Source organism: Peromyscus maniculatus, chromosome 14, assembly GCF_049852395.1.
Source record: "Peromyscus maniculatus bairdii isolate BWxNUB_F1_BW_parent chromosome 14, HU_Pman_BW_mat_3.1, whole genome shotgun sequence".
Taxonomy (NCBI): Eukaryota; Metazoa; Chordata; class Mammalia; order Rodentia; family Cricetidae; genus Peromyscus; species Peromyscus maniculatus.
The window spans coordinates 61991098-62006067 of NC_134865.1; the positions used below are offsets into that span (position 1 = coordinate 61991098).

Here is a 14970-nt window from a genome sequence, read left to right on the forward strand (position 1 = left end):
GTAGCTTATCAAATCCAGTTTCAAGTGTACAAACCATACTTTAACTACTGATATTGCTCTTCCTCCTCACTTGGCTTTGTCTTTTGCTTGTTTGTTTATTTACATTATCTAATATTTTTACTTTCCTTGAAATGACCAAGTAGAGACATTCTCTCCAATGATAAAGGTTCATCTTGAATTTTCATCCTTTGCATTACAATCAATTATTCAATTCATTGCATTTGCTTGTTATGGATAATGTTTCTGTTTCACACATTAATTTCTAGGCTGTGCTAGTATGCATTTCCATTGTGCATTTGTGGGGCAACTTCTTGAGCCCACACTTCTTTTAGTTTCTTCTTGCTGGGCCTGAACTGGAGTCATGCTCATTTTTCTAAGGTGGCTGTCCCCTTTTATTTTCTGAATAATCTGATCTGATAGATGTTGATGAATCTGGCATGGTGCTTCCAATAAGAATAGTCTGTCACACATAAATTAAAAAATGTAGCTATTTCAATTCCTAATAATTTGACTGTTTCTTTACCCCCTTTTCTCCTGCCCATTTCACATATCTAAGTTCATCATGAGTCCAAAATCTGAGGTCACTAGTACATACTATTGTCCTTTGGGACCTCCTTACACATATTCAGTTACTGAGGAGGATCCATCTTGTCCCTCCAGCTAGGAATGGCCTCACCCGACTCATCACACTGTGTATCTTCACTGTGTTTGTCTTAGGAAGACCTCTAATCTGTGCTTTCATCATGTAAGAAAAAAGCTGGTTCTCTTTGGTTTGTAATGCCAGGCTCTAAGACAGAGGGCCAAGAGAAAGAACACACCACAAGGAAGTATAATTCTAATTTCCTTATAGTTTCATATATCCCTCCTTCTCTGCTGAACTATGGAGTCAGAATTTCATGGACCCATGCATGCTATCATCATTTTTGTTCAGAAAACCTTAGTGATATCCATGATGAGAACATATGTGCTTAGTTTTAAAACACTCACTAAGTGGTACCTACATCTTAACTTCCAATCACAATAATATCTGTTCTTTGTAATTCTCCACTGCAAACAGAGGCTTGACTTTAGAAATATTGGCATAAAGGAAATTCTACCTTTAAGAAAAAGGAAAAAAATAAAAGCTTTTCAGGTATTTGGAGAATCAACTAAATTTTGACATCTCTTACAATGGTTAGGCCCTAAATATTCAATGATGAAAACAGAAAGTTTACAATGGACATACAGCCAACTTTTTCTGAATAGCAGTTCTCAAGGGGAAATAGCCACCCAAGATGGAACTTTTTGTGTGCATGATCACTAGGACCCCATCTAGATTCTTAGTGATGGTGTAGAATGGGTGGGCAATTTTATTTTATTTTATTGTTGTATTTTTTCTGTCTCCTAAATAATATGTAATTTCTCCAGGCCAAGAAATAAATTGAAAGGATTTAGAGGGATTTGCTTATCAGTGCAACACCACGTAGCATTACATTCCTTCTGCTTTTGGGAGGGTACATTGAAGTTTGGTTAATCTTCTGTGATTCAATACTCCTCTTCCCTCTGTCAGGCTGCCTCGGACAACAGATAGATTAATCTCTTTTCCACCCACTCTCTTCTTCTTCCCTTCCCCCTCTCTTGGTCTACCCTTCCTTTTTGAACAGTTGGAAGAGAAATCTTGGAAGTGAAGGGAAAAAGAAAACAAAACAACAGCCCATGCTTACTTATACCATCTCCCAAGACCTCGATCACAGCAAAAAATACCCCAAATCTTTAGCACAATGTACAGCTCAGCTCCGCTTGGCTTGTCTGCCATTAATTAAATCTGCAATCTGCAAAGGGATTTCCTCAAAGGCTAATTCGTTAGCCAAAGTTATTACAAGTCCTGTCATTCTTTATCCCACTCCACTGTGTGCATTATGGAAAAGGGGAAAACTGAAGGTGGGAAGAATTTTGAGGGAAGCAGAATGTTCTTGAATTTCTGTATAGTCTGCCTGCTTTTAGTGACATCTAAATAACTATTTATTACAGTAAGTATTCCATATTAATCATAAAGTTTTAACATAGCTCTCATAGGGTTGAAACCCATCTGTGGAGTTTATTTTTCCTAGCTTAAGTTCAACAGTTTGTAAAACCCATAAGGACAAAGACTGAACATGGGCAATGCCTAGCACAGTAATTGGCAGATCACTTCATAAGCAATTAATAAATATTTGTGGTAGCAATGAATGATAAAGTAAGCAAATGCAAACATAAATAAAATCACCTATCCAGACCGTGTTGCACTTTTAACTGGGATCTCAGAGTGAAGACATAAGTTTAGACTGAGTGGGGTGTCTTTAATCCAGGAATAGTCTCCTTAAAGTTTTCTTATTGCACATATATATAAACCAAGATATGCATCTAGTTGTATCTTATGTGGCAATTCATTAGCTTGGGTGGGCAGAGAGAAGAGAGGAAGTGATGCATTGAAAAGCCCAATAGCATGGCAGAGAGAGTGAGAATTCACAATACATTATTGCAGTCCTGACACTTGGACATATAGAGAAAAGAAGCAAAGGTCGCTTGAGGTAGCCTCTTCATCAGACTGCAACCTTATATCTTGAGCTCCATCATTTATGCCTGCCTCATGCTACACTCCCATGCCCATATCTGAATATGACAAGCTAAAATTATTTATGTTTCATTTTGTCATAAAAATGTCAGCCCCTTCTATTGAGGATGACTGCACAGAGCATGCTCAATCAGAATATAATGAGAGAATAGGCAGGGCATTCATCCTTCTTGCTGTGTTCTGACCTTGTTTTTTTATTGGACTTGAGTTCACTGAAATGAAGGTAGAAGAGAAGAGGTAATAAAAGTAATAATTTTTAGGTTCCCAAGCTTCATGAGTTTTAAAAATCTATGCTTTAATATAAAAAATTATCTAGGGATGTGTGTATGTTGACATTGATCAAAGACAAGAGTACACGATGGCAAAATTTTAGTGAATACAATGTTACTCTCTAAACACAGAGTATTCAAAATTTTATAATCTCACTTGAGGTCATAAGTTTGCCTAGAGTCATTAGGCTGTTGCTAACTGAAAAGTAACTCCAATGTTCTTTATTTAAATACAGAATGAATGTTCTTAAGGGAGGTACATAGACCTCCTCCCCTTCTAGCCATGAGATACTTCAAGCTCCAATTCTTACTCTCAGAATAGAAGTATAGAGGAAAAATGCCTAAGTCACAAGCATTTGAAAGAATTTAATTCTGTTTAGCATGGAGCAGCTGCTGAGATATATGACTGTTTTCTGTGGGACTTTGGGATATTTATGGGCCTTTCTCTTTTCCCTTTTTACTGGAAGAATGGAGATCATCATTCTTGAGTGTGTTATTTATAATTTCATAAAGCTGTTCTGTGGCAGGACTTATTTTATACTACGCTTAATCTCAGTCAAATAATCATGCTTCCAAGGAGTGGGAGGAGAAAACTGGCTGTCCCCTACATGATTAGCCTAGTGCTAGTGGAAGATAAAGGGCTAAAGGTTAGAATTTCAAGTCACAAAAGATAGTTGGGCAGTCAGGAGAGAGGACAGAGTGACAGTGTCATGGATTATCTTGATTATAACATTAGACACTTCTGGGTCTAACAAATAGTGGGTGATAATAGAGAATGGTGTAAATATGTCCCCATGCTGAGATGGAGCAGAGTCTTGCGGAATAAATAATTAGGCACAGGTGATTATAGAAACAATAACTCACAAAAGTAAAATGAGAAGTCAGGTTTGCGAAACTGAGGGAATTGGAAGGTAAACACATCTATAAATTTACCTGGGCAGAGTTTGGAGCTTTCTCCAATCCCAACTTTATTCTAAGGTAACTTTAATAAGCAGTGGTAGAAAAAAATATGTAAGTGCAATAAAAAAATTTCAGGAAAGGAATAAAGGTTCCTGCCACAGATATATTTTATTGAAAGTTATTATAATATGTATCTTTAGTTTTATGACACCTAGTGCAGAAGTGAATAATTCCAACATGTAGATTAAACATAACATACATTTTAAAATAGAGTAATATGAATTATTATTATTTTTTATATAGAACATGGTTAATATATAAGGGCAAAGGAATAGTTTACTCCTTTAGAGAAAAGGAAGTGGGGTGTCTAATGTACACCAGCAGAGCTATGGCTGTTCTTCCCAGGAACCATGTTGCAAAATCATGTATGTCGACTTCCAAAGGACTGTGATGAGTGATACTGATGAGGTGTAGGGAGGGAGAGGAGAGGAGTCTGATAGGTTGGGGTATTAAATCCATGCTTGTTAGTGGAGGTTTCTGCGGTATAGATGGTCATTCACGTTGCTGTCATTTTGTCATTCTGAACCATCTTTTCTTCCCCTACTACCTACAGACGTGCAAATAAATGGAGCTGTTTCATACTACTGACCCTTAACAAAGACTGTTTATTTTACCTGAAATGCCCTTCTCCTTCTCCACCCTCCAATCCGGGATTTGTGCTGCTCTGTTCCAATCTGTCCCTAAGGGCTTGTTTCCTCCTTCCCTTCTGTTTGAAAGATAGAGCTATTCTCCAGCTACTTGCTCCCTCGGCGACTCATGCTAACTCTTATCACAACATTCAGTTTACCATGTTGAGTTTGCCTGTTTACTTGATTGTCTCATCAGAAACTAAATTCCCAGAGCAGACGAGCCACTTCATTTCTCACTTAATCATTTATCACTGTTACTGTTCGTTCATAGATGTGTGGTACATATCAAAAGTAACGAATGAATGAACTCATCGATGAGTGAATGAATGAGTAAAGAAAATCTTGATATGATCATATACAATGTATACAGAAATGAGTAGCCTGCCACTATCAAAACTACTTAGGCTGTGCAGTTGTGACTATTTTATTGTTCTTTGAATATCAAAGGGAATTTAACACATACAGGCAGGTTATAAGTACATTATGCTTAGCCATTGGAGAGTACGGCCGATGGTTATTGTATTAGCTATTTCTGTTGCTGTGATAAAATACCACAACCTAATAAACATAAAGAACAAAGAGTTTATTTTGGGCTTACAGTTACAGAGGGTAAGAACACAGAAAGGGCAGAAAACCATGGCATGGCAGCAATCACAGGAGGCTGGATGATCACATTTTATCTGCACTCAAGAAGCAGAGAGAAATCAGGACGTAAGAAGAGGTTGGTTATAAGACCTCAAAGCCCAATGCAGTCATTCTTTCGCCAACACAGGTCCACCTTTTAAAGGTTTAATGTCCTCCCTGAAACAGTGCTACCAACTAAGGACAAAACATTCAAATACATGAGCCTACAGGAGAACTCTGTCAAACAACCAGAGTCACTGTGAGGGGAAAAAAATGTGAATAGCATGGAAGAAACCTTGGTGGATATTCCCAGATAATTGCACAAAAAGAAGTATCTCCTACTGCAGTCTCATTGTCTGAGAGATGTGGATGGTGGGTGGACACATAGCAGATGTCACACAGTTGTCAAGTCCCTTGATTACTATGATTCCTAGAAGAGTTTTAATATGTGTTAACCACTTCATATGAATCCAGAATAGAATAAACACTGAATGCTTAACTGCCATGGGTCTTGAGAGTTGAGATTCCCATTTCTTCCTGTGATTTTTAACTGTTCCCAGTTGTCAAAAGTTCTTATGGAAGATAATTGTGGTTATAGAAAAATACACCACACACAACACACACACACAGTGTGGGCGGGGGAGGTAAGCAGCATTTTATTTAAAGATGGAAATCTATAGTTCTGCTCTCTCTATATCAATCCTGAGACTATATATCTAGCCATATCAGTAAAGCATATGTCACTGGCTTCAGCTAATTGGGTTTTTTTTTTTCTGTCCATACAGTTTACATGTCCCTCATCACCCCACTTCCCTAAGTGGTGGAAAGTATAGTTGCATTAGGTGCCCTTAGAGGAATATGCATTAAGGAAGTATATTTTTTCTGGCATGAGGAATGGTTTGCCCAGAAACAGCTACTGGCACAGTGTAGTGTAGTAGCACGTAATTAGAGCGGGGATCTTTTCCAACTGCTTATCCTCTAACTTTCAGATGGAACAGGGGTAGAGTATGTTCCTCTCAGATTTAGAAGAAAGATCTGTAGCGTGGGGAAGTGAGATGAATTACCTGATATGTTTTTTTTTTTCCCCACTGTTGTTCTCCCTCCCCTGCCCGTTCCTGGTCATCCTTCACTTGATATGTGTACTTAGAAACAGAGGGCAGCCTTTGGAAATACTAACCATCTGAACTGTCATGTGTGCTTGTCTGCCAGGGCCGAGGTAACAAAGTACCACAGACTGTGGGGCTCAAACAATAGAAATGTATTCCTGCAGATTTCTGAAGGCTGGCAGTCTGAAGCCACAGTGTCAGCAAAAAGCTTCTCTTGTGGCTTCTCTCCCTGACTTGTAGATGCCCACCTCTATTCTGCATTTCTACATAGACTCCTCCTCCCTCTCTATACCTATGCCCCACTTCCTCTTTTTAGAGAGACAGCAATGCTACTGTATTCAGGGTCATCCTCATGATTTCATTTGGACTAAAGTATCCCATTAAGGCCCAATGTCCAAATGAAGTCCTGTCCTGAGGTATGGAAGATCACAATTCATCCTATGCTGTCTATAAGACAGGGTATAGAAAGAGATGTGTTATACTACAAGCATAGTGGTAATATGTGTCCCTCATCAAGTCAGCTAACCTCTGTGACTTCTAGGTTTTTTTAAACATAACATCTCTATTTCAATGGATGGTTTGGGCTGTTGTGTCTAATAAGAATGCATACATATCAATCATAGCAACTGGCTTGTTCAAAAGACACAGAAGGCATTTCTTTATTACCTTTTCTTCTTGAATATGGACCTAGACTTCAATGGGTTGGGAATAATAAAATCAGCAAGTTAGTTAATGTTACTGACATTAAGAAAAGAAATGAGTATTTATTAGAAGCCTACAATCCACTGGGTATTTCTATATATAATGACCAAAATGTGTTTGGAGTTTAGTGTGTAAGCCACTTAGTCCCTCATCATTCTTTTACTGGTATTGTTACACTTGTAATTTATGCTATGCACATTACTTATTCTCACCTACTATGTGCCAAGGGTCCGCTTTAGTGCCAATGCCCACAGTCCTATGTTTTTCCTCTAACAAATTATGTAGCATTGAGAAGTTTCTGTAGGGTTAAAACAACAACAACAAAAACAAACAAACAAAAAAAATGGATTTACGTTGAACTAGTGTTCTAGTGTTGTGGTGGGAATTTGTTCTGCTCTCTTCAGCAAGAGCCTTACCATGTCCAGGAGCTCTTGTGCAATATCACTCTGCTGGTCCACATTACTAATTCAGCTAATTGCAGCAATTATGAGAAGGAATCGCTGAAAGCAAGAGAAGCTATTATGCTGTACTGAATGAATAGCATTCCACAGTGTTCATTAATTATACTGCCTATAGATTCACAGCCCCCCAACGGTGTACATAAGACCATGTGCCATATGCACTCAATCCCTCTCAAAGCACTGAAAGTGTAGTGTTGACTGGATCCTTCCAATGGCCATCCTTTGCAATTCCTTTGTATTCCTCATCCAGAAACCAAAGTGGATAGCACTGTGTGATTTTCTGAGATGGGATAGCCTTGAATCTCTGCAGCTATTTTGGTGGCTGCAGTTTTACAGGAGACCCATACAGACAATCCTGACCAGAGAAAAGTCAGTAGCAATGAGAAGGGGCAATAAAAAAGATTGAATGAATTTATATATCAGTTTTCTTATCTGCTTCTGCTTTCTCTCTTCCCTCTACCCTTCCCTGTTCTGTTAACATCAATAGCCAACATCAGATGACCTTGTTTCATCTGCTGAATGTTCAAGTGATGACGAAGACTTTGTTGAATGTGAACCAAGTACAGGTAGGTCAGGTCAGTCTTGTTTTGCTTGCTTCTTTTATCATTTGCAAAAACCCCAATACATACATATATGTGATTCTACATGTGCTTTATATATATTATAGTGTGGTAATGTATGTGTATTTCCTATATCTATATATGTATATGCATACATATATAAATATTAATTTACCAATGAAAGCATCAAATCCCATGGAAAGAGCAATGAAAGCTTAAAAAAATTTAAGTCTCTGATTTCTAAAGAAAAATGCATAATATGTGCCCTAACATAGTTGCATGCCCTGATTATACACTGGAATTGCTACTGCAAATGTTCAGTTGCCAATGGTAACTATAAGACTGACAGGGGCATAAAGCATGAAAAGCCTCCATTTGAATGAGAATTTTTGTTTTTAAGTCATAAACCTAGCATGGAGGCAGAAAGATTGGTGGGTATCATATGAGTCACAAAGACTTGTTCTGATCATAAGTGGCTTAAATAAATAAGTAACTTAAATTATTTTCCATGGGATTTCAACAGCAGTTAACACGGCATTATATTTATACTAATTTTGTTCATTAGATGTCTAGAGAACTTATGAAGTGATATAGTATAAGAAACACAAAATTAGTACCAAACTATGCCATGTCAACAGCTGTGATGCTTCAAAATGTATCAACTGCTGAAGTTAAGATGACTTTGGCATGGGAAGTCTCAGTGTGTTCCCCATTTGGACACAGATACATTTTGATCTTTTCTGGTATTCCTGTATAGTGAGCTATAGATGATATAATGTCCAGCAGGTAACTGCCATCCCTGATTCTCTCCTCTCAACTTTCCCAAGTTGTCTGTTTTTAGATTAACTGTAAGTTAAACATTTATATGTATATAATAGAGAACAGATATCATCGAATTTCTGTGTATGTTTAATAACAGAAAAAAGCCTTGTCTTATTTCTACAAAGGCTGAAAGAAATAGATAAAATATCCACTTGATCCTTGGGTCACTTTATTTTTTAACCTTTTAAAAAAGACATGCCATTGTATGGTTTCTCTTTGTAATTGTAGAGAAATTTGTGTTTCATGAGAAAAATAATGTATCAAAGACTTAAAACTTCAATTTCTTACCCCAAAATGATTAAGAACAGTTCTGATTTTGGTAAATGCTGACTGCTTGGTTTCTTGCAAGTGGCTCTGGATTCAGGAAGTTCCAAGGCCTTCAGGCCTTAGTATCTTAAAGGTATACACCCATAATTTTACCTTCCCATTCTATAGTATGATCTGTCACTTAGGGAGTTTAGCTCTGTGGAAGGAAGGTTAATGTGACTTTATCAAGTGATTTGGAAATAAACCTGGGCACAAAGGTTTTATTAAAAAATTAATCTACGTGTTTCATTTACTTACTATACAGTCCTGACCATTTAGGCATGACAGGATGCATCACTATCCTCTAGTCCTTTTGTTCTGGTGCTTTTCAAAAGAGAGTCATTGTAAAATAGAACAATAAGCCTTGCTACATAAACCAATTCTCCAATCTAACACAATCCCACAAATTTGTTTGAGGGCACCTGTGTGTTTTGGGTGTGTGTTAGATGCTAAGGACTCAGTAAATACCTGGTATACATCCAATTAGCAGTATTTTATGATGACTAGTTTAAGATACCTAGACTTTAATTAGGATTGTCTGGTTATTTTCTCTCTGGTTTTTATCTATTTCTTAGTTGTGATAACTGCATATGGAGCAATATTTATCAAATCTCTCCAATATGACTCATTAAAAATAAAATAAGAGCAAAGCCATTTTGAATTATTTTACTATCTTTCCCCTAATTATGCCCTCTCAGAAATTATCTCCATAGGGTAAAGGACTTTCCACATCTCAAAGCTACAAGGTCCATAGAAGTCCAGATTGATAATAGTTATTTCCTTTTGATGTCGAGTTTGAATAGCCCAACTTGAATGGCCCCAAACTAAGTTCACTTTCTTTTAATGGCAATATATATGTTCTTATTTTATTTAAATCCAGAGGATGGAAATTCATTGACATCATTTTTGAATAATATGGAGAAGGGAGGTTTTACAAAATTTTAAAATTATTATAATCCTCAAGCGAACACAGCAAACAATACATTAATAAAGTTGAGGACAGAGTTCTGCCTCTGTAAGAGCTAAGTGAGCTGCTTAGTAGAAACTACTATTGAACTTCTCACCCTGAATAATAAAACTCACCATGTTTGAAAAATAAATATTTCTTTTCATTTTGTTTCTAATTGCTGGTGAGTGGCTTGGATATGCAGAGAAAAATGTCAGAATCATATTTTTATATAAGACAAAAATAGTTTCTCCTAGTGACCAAGTAGAAAAAGAGGTTCACCTAGAGATGTAATTGATACTGATGGAGTTATGTGTTTAGAGATATCAGTCCTTCTTGTATGTATATCACCTGAGAATGAGCTCTATACACCTCTCATTTTCCAAAGACAGTGGAAATTAAAACCACAAAGACTACCAGTTTCTAGGACTGTATTCGAACTGCCAAAGGAGGACTCATCCACTGCTTATGCAGCAATGTGTTATGGTGACATTCACATCACATCACCTGCAATTCTAAGAGAATACTGAAATAAAAACTGACTTTCAACACTTTCAAGTTTACTGCATTGGTTTCTAAAATTTCATAATTTTTCAGTCCTGATGCTTGATAGAACTATACTACCCAGTACTTGCTCTCTCATCCTTAACAATCCCTTTTCTTCTCATCCTTTTTAACAGGGTTATTACTTTCTACCTCCTTTATTGTGGAGGACCCTATTATTCTCTGATTCCTTTGGAGCCATTTTTTAAGACTCTCACATTTTATACATTTGTGCAGTTTAACATATAACTTACCAATAGGATTTCATGTAAGCATCAAGTTTTAAATAAAGTGATTTTTCCAACTTGGAAGGGATTTTTATGTTTCCAGTTTGAAGTGAGATGTAAAGAATTATTTTTCACCTTGGCATTTGGCCACTATAACTTAGTATAGTTTAGTCATACGTGTTTAAAAACAACTTAAACTTTTTCATTTGGAGCTTGATTGACAATATTCTAAAAAATTACAAATTCAATGGAAATGTAGTATTTAAAAAAATAGATAAACGAGTACAATATATTCTAATCCATGAGAAATGATGATATAAATTGAGAACCCCATTAAAATTTGTTGAATGAATTAGGTTCAGTTTCACTATATTTAATAATCTCAAATTAAAGCTAAAGAATACTTTCACTAGTTATAACTTTGTCTCCCCCTAAACAGTTAAAAATCAAAGTGTGTTGGTTTTGTTTTTATTTCAGAAAACAAAACTGAGAAAATAAATATTAGCATGGCAATTCTACATTTCAAAAGATTTGTTTCTATTTCCCTGTCTGTCCCCTTCCCTTTATTCCAGCATTAGGGAGGCAGAATCAGGTGGATCTCTGTGAGTTTGATGCCAGCCTGGTCTACAAAGCAAGTTCCAGGACAGCCAGGGCTACACAGAGAGACCTTAAATCCAAAAACATTCCAGAAAACTTTTTGAGTAACTGTTGTCTTTCTAAATGTGAGAGTAGGGATTTTAACTCCTAAATTATAAATGTATTGTCTGCAAAGGTCAGTATTTATTTAATATTTTTGACTTTTCTTTGCACACAAACCTTGTGCTCCAGGACTACAGTTGTGTTGAGGAGAGATGCACAGGGTTCAAATCATCCCCAGTAGATGGGAATCCTTCATGGATCATGCAAGTCACAAAGCAATTAATACCTTTAATAATATTTGTAGCAGGAATCATAGAGAGTCTTATTAATAAAATCAAACCTGAGGCCAGTTATTGGGGTGAATACTGGAAGATCAGAGAGACAGTACAAGCCATAGCTACCCTCACCTCGCTGAATCCTCAGCTGGTCCTTTTTATTTTGGGGAACACAATATCAACACATGTATTTGTAATAAAAATGTGGACATGGGTTCTGAAACCCATAATTTCATAAAACTGGCTTTCCATTTTTTCCCTTTCCCTTTTCACTATTGCTGCTCTTAACAACAGACATGACATCAAAATAGATATCTCCTTGGGTTGGCTTTTTGTCCACTAGTTATAACCAATGACCTGGATTTTATACATTGGTAAGATTAACTTTCAAAAGTATTGGTGATCAAATTGATAAGAAGACGTTAAATAAACATAAATCCCTGTGGCCCTAGAGAAGAGCATGGTGTACCTTTTTTTTTTTTTTTTTTTTTTTTTTTTTTTTTTTGGTTTTTTCGAGACAGGGTTTCTCTGTGTAGCTTTGCGCCTTTCCTGGAGCTCACTTGGTAGCCCAGGCTGGCCTCGAACTCACAAAGATCCGCCTGGCTCTGCCTCCCGAGTGCTGGGATTAAAGGCGTGCGCCACCACGCCCGGCGAGCATGGTGTACCTTAACGACCATACTGGTTCCTCAGCCATTGTCCAGAGGTTTGTTTTCCTGATCATGGATTAGCTGATTTCTTCCCCTTTGTTTTCTTAAATGTCACTTGATCAATCCCCATTAGCATTTCCACCACAGAGCAGGAAGTTGAGAGGAAACATCCACCCACCAATCAATCAATCTATAAGAAACTCCTTTCCTCTGGCCTAGAGTAAGAAGAATGTTGAAACAGATGACAGTGCTGGGTGATGGATTACTGTTCCCAATGTGGTTCTCAGCTTTATTGTTGCTCCTCAGATCTAATGTCCCTGGGTTTGTAGTTTGTGGCCTAGTTTCCTCATCTTCTCTCTTTTTCAGTCCCTGTAAGACTCAAACCAGATTAAATGAAATTGAAATTTAGCATAACCCCAATAGCCTACTGTAGTTACGCTTTCTGGATGGATTCAGTTAAGGGATTTAATCTTATCTGGTTTGAGATATCTCTATAAAGTATTGACAATAAGAAAACTTGATACTGAGTTGTTCCAAGCCCTACAAATCATTAGAGGTTTTATTTGCTGGAGCGTAGTAGAAAATATAGCTGGAAGGTTAAGACCATGATTTCTTAACAAAGTGGGAACAAGAGTGTCCAGACCTGACAAAGGATAAAAGTGCAAATGTGCTCGTCACTAAACTTTAAATGTGATAGCTATAATCTTTTCTTAATAAAAATATATTTTTTGCAAGTTTGAAGAATACAAATTAAAGTAATAAATATATAGGAGTTGATTAATGAATTTTGAGTAAGCAATAGTGTTTAGAAAAAAACATATAAAAGATATCACCTGTGCGTTGACTGCTATTATGGATTCCACCCAGAAGTACATTTAATAACACAAATTATAAATAAAAAATACATGTGTTTAACCCAAGCATTTGGGAAGTGTTGAAGAATCCAAGGGGAGCATAAGATCAGTGGGTGTCAGCCCTTCTGTTTAGAGGTTGACACATCATTTATTTGTGTAACATTTTCATGATCCTCTCTATGTAGACACTAGAATAGGTGCTGAGAAAACAATGCTGACATCAGATACCACCCTGGAGTTCACAGTCTATTTGGAAAAGCAAATGTGGAAACAAGGAGACAAAGAGAAAACAAAGAACAGAAGACCAAAAGCCATGTGGTCAATGCTGAGGCTATTAATCACATTTTGGGGTGTGTTCTTTGACGCAATGAACTGCACATATCCCTCCAGCTCTGGTTAAATTCACTCCAAGGAACACTCACACTTAGGGACACGGAGCTTAGCATGAATCATGACTATACTACTCAATGCTAAACTTTAATATGAAGTATATTTATGCAAGATGATCTAGAACCAGTGCATATCTGAAGGTCAGGATATAGGTGTCCATGCTAAAAGAGAGAATTTCATGCCCAAATCAAGAACTTCCTGATTTCAAATGCCATTGCAAGTGGAAGCTAAGGAAAGAGCTTGCTGGAATCATTAAGCAAATCCTCTTTCAGATGTATAAATTAAAAAAAAAGAAGGGTTGGGTTTTAAAGGAAAAGTTTTGTGGGTCTCCTTTCATTCAGTTTTTGTTCAGTATTATTTTCCTCCCATAAACCACAAGTACATGCACACAGTGCATGTATATATATAAATGCAATGTGTTTATATCAAAGTGCTTGTTATTTCATATATATGTAGACATAGTCTAAATGATGTCAGACTAATGTAAATGGAGATTAACAGGCCCTGTCATCAATCATGTGGTTACACAGAAATTCACGCCATCACTTTTAACCAGCATCAGCCAACATAGACATGCATGATACTGTTTTAACTGGATAAACCAAGCATGCTAATTTTTATTTAGGTTTGGTTTTCTTTATCCTAATTATAATGGTAATTCCATAATTCAGTTATCCTTGGGAAGGGTGGAAAGAAAAATATTATACAGATATATCTATCCATATATGCACATCCCTGTGTATATATATAAATAGATATGTATCTTGTATATTTCAAAAAAACATTTTCTGTTGTTTCACCTCATCTTGTGCCGCATGAATTTTTGGTGGTTCAATTTATTTTGTTTTAATTCATACTTAGCATTTTGACCATTATGGCTATTTTTAACTCATTGCTATACTTTTATGAGTAATTATAATCATTGTAATCATTATTTTTTTAAATACTGAGAAATATTTAGATATAAAAATCAAAAAGGCAACAAAATCTTTTCTTGCCATCCTTGTGTTGACTCCCCCTTCAGGACATCCCTTCAGTATTTTTCTCAAAGCAAAGCAAATATCAACAATATCCAAGAAAGTTGTGTACCAAAGAATGAGATACTATGTTTCCTCTCCCTCCTTCTATTCATATTTTTCCTTTTTATTTCCTTCCTTCCCCTTTTTTTAATTTCTCCCTATATCTGCACAAACCACCTACCTTCACTCCCCCAGTTACTGATGCTATAATTGATTTAAAAGATTCACAAAGGAGCCAGGGCTAAAAAATAAAAAGAAAGACATGTAGAAATTATAAACAAAAATATTCCCCTCCCCACAAATTTCAGATGGCATAAAAAGAATTTTATTGCAGATGCAGGATATGTGTTTTATCTTTTATTTCTGGACAAGCCTAAGATCATTGTGTGGCATGCTGT

The 14970-nt window shown here is 36.5% G+C and overlaps 1 protein-coding gene across 19 annotated transcripts in view; it reads left to right on the forward strand.

The window, feature by feature from the left end:
* Nrxn3 (neurexin 3) overlaps positions 1 to 14970 on the forward strand; it is a 1618850-nt gene that overhangs the window by 1554288 nt on the left and 49592 nt on the right. For 14 of the 19 annotated variants that reach the window (XR_013044430.1, XR_013044432.1, XM_076551152.1 and 11 more), the window contains one exon: positions 7832 to 7910. Coding sequence is in view for 16 of the 19 variants with exons in the window: in XM_076551152.1 (XP_076407267.1) it covers positions 7832 to 7910 (79 nt within the window). In the remaining 3 variants the exon portion in view is untranslated. Of the gene's footprint in view, positions 1 to 7831; positions 7920 to 14970 lie in introns of all 19 variants that reach the window. The other 5 variants (XR_013044431.1, XM_076551153.1, XM_076551155.1 and 2 more) reach the window with 1 other exon arrangement.